The 7,719-nt window shown below is 38.6% G+C and overlaps 1 protein-coding gene across 1 annotated transcript; it reads left to right on the top strand.

Annotated features, from left to right (window-relative positions):
• The first annotated feature begins 891 nt into the window (after positions 1 to 891).
• On the top strand, positions 892 to 6,882 carry EDA2R (ectodysplasin A2 receptor). Its single transcript, XM_036412636.2, is given in 8 exon segments — positions 892 to 1,024; positions 1,027 to 1,073; positions 1,075 to 1,097; positions 1,263 to 1,348; positions 3,265 to 3,386; positions 3,568 to 3,607; positions 6,087 to 6,398; positions 6,401 to 6,882. Coding segments are annotated over 8 exon segments (807 nt in total). The 3' UTR covers positions 6,445 to 6,882.
• The last annotated feature ends 837 nt before the right edge of the window (positions 6,883 to 7,719 follow it).

Raw genomic sequence — 7,719 nt, 5'->3', positions numbered from 1 at the left:
AATGGTTTATAAACCATTACTATCATTACTTATTTTGATGCTCATATTGTCCCAGGTTTGGCCAGTGGGAGCTCTTTCAAGCTGGCTTCCATGCCTGTCATTCTTTGAGCATATTCTTACTTCTGGCACAAGATGGTCAAGGCTCACTCTCCCATTTCTAGCCCTGGATTCAGCCATTTTTATAAGGATCCCTGATTTCTTTTAGTGTGGACTGGTATTAGAACCCAAGATCTGGAAGCTATGTGTGCTCATTGTCACTGAGGTGTCATTGCTCATGTCCTTCAGTGGAAAGATGGGAAAAATAGCCAATTCATATCATTCTTGCCTTTCACCATTTAATATTTTTGGTTCCTTTCTCTTGCTGTGAGAAGCCTGGCTTCCAACAATATAAATATATTTACTCCTCTGCTCAATTCTACAATACATGTAAGCTTGTTTCAGAATTACTAAAACTATGCCATTAACAATAAACCTACTAACCTATTAAGTCATTTAAGTTTTTTGTTTTGTTTTGTTTTGTTTTGTTTTGCAATTTATTTAGTCCTCTTATCTTCAGACTGGAAAAAGTGAAAGTATTGGAGCTAAGAGTTACTTGGATTCTTTCCTTTCCTCTTTTGTTTAAGATGGTTGTTACTCCTTTGGTATATAATTAAGTTTATTTGTTTCTGTCTGTTTCTGACTTTGAAGTAAAAAAAAAAGGAATTGTTCTTGATTTGACTTTTGGCATTTTAATTATTATTTTATTTTGCCTTGTTTCAAATTTTCAGTGCTGCTTGAAACCTAGTAAACTGATTTCATGACTTGGTAGTGGGTTTCAACTTGCAGTTTGTAAACTCTGTACAATGCCCACTTGTCTCATAGATGATCCTCTATCCAAGTTCCTGTATAGCAATGTTAGTGACTCCAATTTCTCTGCAGAATTATGGTTATGGAGAAGGTGGTGATGCATACTGCACAGCCTGCCTTGCATGCAGATACAAAAGTAGCTGGGGCCATCATATATGTCATAATTGCATCACCTGTGCTATATCAATTGTGTTCAGAAGGCCAATTGCACAGCTACCTCTAATGCTTATTTGTGGGGACTGTCTTCCAAGGTGAGCCTGCTGTATGAAATGAAGCTGTTCTGGGCCTTCTCCAGCCCTTGGAAGTCTCACAGAGCCTAGATAAAGTAGTCTAACTGTCCATATTTTGATGAGTTTAAGCACTCACTAAAGCAAAGCAGTGTCTTGCAAGATCCAACTATAAAGTGCCTACCACAGGGTCTACCAAAAGACACACATTGGAGACCTGCAGGACCGAGAGTGCATCCTGTGCACAAAACAGACCCCCACCTCTGAGGTTCAATTTTTGTATCCAGTTCTCTTCTCTTTTTCCTTTCCCAACTCATTGGATGGCAGTAAGATAGCATAGTAAAGATTTCTACTACCCCCTCATACTTCTTCCTGTAGGATAGGTTGACAAAGAAATCATATTTGAATCCTGGTTTTCCAATGTATTATCTCTGTAACCCTCTGCAAATCATTGAAATTTATTGACCCTCATCTGAAAAAAAATGTTAGGACAATCATTATTTTTCATATTTTATGGGATGGCTATCTAGATCTAATAAAATAATGGAGTTAGAAAGTAGCTTATAAATTATAACATGTGCAAACTTGTGGATGATGATGATGATGATGATATGAGGTTTATAATAATCTCTAGTGCTTAGGACTAGTAAAGGCTTAATGAATTACTAGGATCTAGTCTATGCTTATATCACCATCAATATATCTGTCCATCTGTCTATAATTTTTATCTGTCTATCATCTATATATCTACTCATGTATTATTTTTAAATTATTGATGACTTTTAAAATAATAATATGGTTTAGATATGTAGAAATATTTAAAATGCAGAAAATATAAAATGTTCATTTATACAACATCCATAAATCTTGACATTTTGTATATTTGCTTCAGATATTTTTAAAAGAATGATGACTCCACATGTTTAATGAAATTCCCTTTTTCATTTTTTCTGAATTCTAGTATCTACTAACCTCCCAGAGGCAACCACTATCATGAAATTGTATGTATCTTGCTGGTAGGCTATGCTACAGTAACAAACTCCACAATCTGAGTAACTTAATACAATAAAAGTTTGTTTTTCACTATGCCTCCATCTTGTGACTATATCATCCACATCATGTGACTTCCAGGTTAATGGGACATGAAAAGAGATTGAGAGGCATACTTGCTTTCAATTACTTCAGTCTGCAAGTGACATACATCCACTGGCCAGAAGTACTTTGATGGCCTTAGTATAAGAGTGAGTGGGAAATGCAGGGAAGCATGTAAATAATTGGTGAGCACTATGACTCTCCAATTTCTCTACCCAGGTTTTAATACTTACATTCTTTTGTAACATCTATAATAATAAAAGTATGATATGAAAATCAACCAAACACCGAATAGCAGAACTGTCTGGATGACCATGTACTGGTGCCAGGCTAGCCATGGCAGGTGTGATGAGATTGGTTGGGGCCCCACAATTACCCCACAGAGGGACTCCCCACTCACATGGTTGGGGCTCTATAATTGATCCCTCTGCAGAGGGAGGCCCAGGCTACCTGGCCTATGGTGCTGCGGTGGGCAGGCAGGGCCTCCCTCTTTGAAGAGTTTGATTGCAGGGCTCCAGGATTGTGAGAGGGCACAGGCCAGGCTGAGGGACCCTCCCCCTGAGATCACAAAAGGCCTCTAGTATATACATACTTATCTATTTATTAACAATATATGCTGTTATTTATATTCTATAATGTTTTATATAAATGACACCAAGCTACAAAGTTTCTTTTTCTGATATATTTTCTTCTCTGGATTATTTATATGAATCCATACAGGTATGTTATTTTAAATGCTATATAATAATATTACATCATATGATTATATCAAGATTTATTTATCCTGTGCCATGGATGAACACTTTAATTTGTTTCCATTTTCTTAGGTTATATAACTAGAAGTGACATAGAACGTCCATAGGACATGTACATCTTCAAATATTTGTACTAATTTATAACATATTAGCAGTATATGTTAATATATCTGCTTTGTTCTTTACATTTTTGCCTGATCCACAAAGGAGTAAAACCAGCTTATCAGCCTTAAAAGAGAAAGACCCTAGGGAGAGATGGATGGCTTGAGAAAGTCCAGACCCAGTGACAAGGTGAATGTTGACTGCCTACACTGACTGACTTCCCCTAATTTCTTGTCTCACAGGTGCCTTCCAGTTGAGCTTAGTGAAGGCAGATGTACCCACAGTGCCCCCTCTGGAGGCCACACTTGTACTGGTGAGCAATCTGTTCATGGTGTTTACCCTGGCATTCCTAAGGCTCTTTTTTACTCTACTGCAGTGTTTCCCAAACTTTTGACATATGTGTACCCCTTCTATAATTTTCATGACACTGAGTACCCCTCGGACTCATGAGAACGTAGAATTAGGCACAGCTAAGCACAGTGCAGTGCATATCCCCACCAAACTCCAGTGCAACTCGTACCCCCACCACACTTTGGGAAACACTGCTCTACTGCAAGCAGTTCTTCAACAGACATTGCCAGGATGGTAAGTGTAGCTGCTTCAAATATTGCATGAATCAAGGCTATGATCATCAGAAAAGATAAATTTTCGGGGACTGGGAGCTAATAGACCTTCCATACAGTGCTGGAAAACCCCAGAAGTAGACTATTGGGAGCTGGCAATAGAAAGCATGGGACTTCAGAGATGATTGAGACCAACGCTGAGCATTCACGGGACCTGCTTCATTAAGATACAGAGGTTCATTAGGCAAAAGCAGAACAGACATGTATTTTTTTTTGTTTGCTAAATATAGAACAGAAGATACAGAGGTTCATAAAGGAACAAAACATCATGGGGAAAACATTAAAATAAATTCTGCAGACCTAGATTCTAAATCTATGTCTGAATCACTGTTTAACTATAGACAAGTCATCTAACTTCTTTGGGCCGCTTTCTCCCTAATCTTTAAAATTACAGAATTAGATTACTTAGTTTTTTAAGTTATTTTAAAAGTTTTCATTTCTACTAATAGGAACATGTCAGGAATGAAGGAAAGCTGATTGGATTTGAGATGTGACTGTAATAAGAGTGGGTGAAGTCTCATGTAACTTATTATTCTAGTTATTACCCAAATGTTGGTAGGTGAGAACCCTGAGTACAAAGGAGTTGGCAAATCTAGATATTCTTTCCCCAGACAATGATATCCAAAAAGATCTGGCAGCCCATAGGAGATAGCCATATGAAATTCTAAATGGAAGGTCATATTTAAATCAGTGGTAACATTGTGATCTCTTTTCATTACAACTTCAACCATTATCCAAGAATGGAGGAAAAAATGTCCAGATCACTAAGGGCAAAGATGATGGCAGGCCAGGACCAGGTAGGGTATTAAAACTCCAGACAAGGGTACTGAGGCTCAGTACAGTTTAAGCATCATCAAGGGAATTGAAAGCTATGGAGAGATACTAAAACAGGAACACAAGCTACTGAATATTCTTAATGCATATGCAAAATGCTGTTGATTTAGTAAGGTTTACAGGATATCGGGGTGCTTAAGACTCCTCTGTAGTTGACTGGATACAGGGCCCAAAGCAATACAACTTTTACCTCCCTACAAAGGAGTTCATCACAACCAAACCAGAAATACTGAAGGGTATTATTTAAGAAGAGGAAGAAGAAAAAGGTAAAGATAAAAAAATATGAACAACAAAGTGACAACAAATACATATCTATCAACAAGTGAATCTAAAAATCAAATTAATAAAAAATCTGATGAACAGAATAAACTGGTGAATGTAATAGAATCAAGGGCATAGAAATGGAATGGATTGACAATTCTCAGGGGGAAGAGGTACGGGGGAGGTGTGGGAAGAGATTGAACAAAGATCTTATATGCATGCATGCAGTAGCTATGGATGTAGACAGTGGGGTGGCGAGGACCTGGGGTGGGTTGGGAATTGGGTGGAGAGCAGCTTTGGGGTTGGGGGAGGGACATCTGTAATAATCTGAACAATAAAGATTAAAAAATTAATAAAATTAAAAAATAAATAATAAAATGAAATAGTTTTAAGCTCTGACAATGAGTTCTAATAAAAAGTAAAATAACCACAATGTGAAGGTAAAGAAAATACACATAGGCTCACAGTTTGTAATCTGATATCAAATCAGACATGAAGGATATATTACTTTTCCATCACTGACATAATTACCACAAATTTGATGGCTTAAAAATGTCATACATTTATTATCTCTCTATTTCCATAGATCAGAAGTTTTTCAAACTCAGTTGAATCTCTGGTGAAATAAAAATGTAGGGAAGGCTATGTTCCTTTCTGGAAGCTCCAGCGGAGACTGCATTTCCTTGATCATTCAGGAAGATGGAAGAATTCAGTTCCTTGATTTATAAGGCTTAGGGTTGGGTGTCAAAACCCTGCTTCCCACAAAGGTTTACTCTTTCTCTGGATAAATGAGTCTTTCATCAAATATATATTTTTTTATTGCTGACAGTATTGCAGACATCCCTCTTCCCCCTCCACCAAGCCCCTACCCCTCTATCCCTTCACCACACTATTGTGTGTGTCTGTGGGCAATGCACATAAGTTAAGGTGACCAGACTCCCGCTTTTGGCGGGACATCTGGTCACCTTAACGTAAGTATATGAATTACTTAGTTTATCTCTTCCATGCCTCCATGCTTCTGGACCTATTTTGTTGGTCCGTTTATTTTGTTCATTGGATTCCACAAATAAGGGAGATCCTGTGATATTTGTCTTTTTCTGACTGACTTATTTCACTTAGCATTATAATATCCCTTGCTTCACTACCAGGTAACATCAATATGATACCCCAATTTAAGTGTGTTTCTCAAATGTCATCTCAGACTGGTGTTAGGAAGTCTCGTCCCCAGGAAGAAGAAGTAGACTGCTAGCTCCCAGACCCTTTTTATCTTGTATTCAGGACCAGGTGCCTTCTGATAGGAGACCCTGCCTTTAGGTGACCCAGTGGCTTTCTGCTTCAAGTTACAGGATGTTCGCTGCAGTTTGAGGCTGACAAGACAGTGAAGGAAAAATCTATCTTCCCTATGTCACCTGGCCAAGAGACCAATCCTGAGTCCCCACTGAGTGAAAGCATCTTTGAGACCCAGCCATTGAACCCAATCCTGGATATCGACAGCAGCTCAACTCTTGGCTTCCCCATCCAGGAATATTTTACCATGGCCTCCTGCACCTCAGAGAGACACTCTCACTGGGTCCACACTCCCATCGAATGCACAGAGCTGGACCTGCAAAAGTTTTCCAGCTCTAACTCCTATACTGGAACTAAGACCTTGCAGGGAGACACAGGCTGAAACTCAAGGTGCCTCTTGAAGTTCCCAGTCCTTAGCTCTATTGAGGTGAGTTGGAAAGATGGGGAAGAAAGACCAGAAGTTTGAGACCACCCCAGAAGAATTATCCTCTTGAATACTGTTGTTCAGTGGAACTATCAGTAGAGAAACAGCAAACTAAGATCACTGGTGGATGGTAGAGCAACAGTGATAATGCTATTCATTCGAGCAAGTCAGATATCACATTTCTGGGCCTTCAAGGAACTGAATAGGTTGATGTGACACCTGTCTCTTTATTCTGGTCTGTTGCAAGGATTCTCATTTCCCACTTTCTAATAGTTATTCAGTGATCTCCTTCATGTAAACAAGCACCATGACACAGTAGAAAAATATACAGGTCCTGACATCTGGGAGCCCTATATTTCAAATCTACCTACACCCATTAATAGCTATGTGAACCTTGTGTACATCTCTTTACCTCTATGAGCTTCAGGTCCTTAATCTGTAAAATTTAGAAAGCACAAGTCACATCATATCTTCTGCGAGTGTTGAATGAGAAATGGATGTGCAAGTACCTTTTATAGCATTTGATGCATTAGAGATGTTTAAATTATGTTAATTTTTCTTTCCTTTCCCCACTCCCAGCCACAATCTACACAATCATTCATACTCACTAAACTCAAATTTAAAAGATCCCTTTATTGTAAGCAGGTTGGGATTTATTAGCCTTATTCCATAGCCATGGGTCTAGCCAACATGTTCCTAGTTCAGCTTGATTATAGAGAAGAGGGAAGGTGTTGAGAATTAATGGTATAGAGTTTTACTGAGTGCATCTTTGATCAGGTGGACCTGAAGGAATGGTCTCTCAGTACTCTATTGATGCAACTACCTAGCACTTTAGGGTCAAAAGTCAAATTCTTCCCTTTTTAGATACTCTTCACTGACCCTCTCCCTATCACACACACACACGCACACACACACACACACACACACACACACACACACACACCTGCGAACATCTACATGTATCTTGGGAGAGGCCTGGCATTTTGATTTCCCATTCATCTTCTAGATTTCTGTTACTGTGATATCTCTGGAGTTAGCCCATTTACCAAGGTCTGCCATCCCATTTATAAGTACTCTTCTTAGTGGGAATTTAACTAAGTGTCTTTTTTATCTTTAAAATAGTTCCTTTTATTTTTTCTTATCTTTAACTCTTGCTTCCTTTGTTCCTGGTTACTGGTCTTTTTTAAAATTTTATTGATTATGGTATCACATAATTGTCCTCATCCCCCCATTCCTATCCCAAACCCCTCCCCACATATGATCTCACC

The sequence above is a fragment of the Pipistrellus kuhlii genome, unplaced genomic scaffold (assembly GCF_014108245.1).
Source record: "Pipistrellus kuhlii isolate mPipKuh1 unplaced genomic scaffold, mPipKuh1.p scaffold_m20_p_46, whole genome shotgun sequence".
NCBI classification, from domain to species: Eukaryota; Metazoa; Chordata; class Mammalia; order Chiroptera; family Vespertilionidae; genus Pipistrellus; species Pipistrellus kuhlii.
The sequence above is the reverse complement of the archived record's forward strand: the minus strand, read 5'-3'. Positions and strand labels throughout refer to the sequence as shown.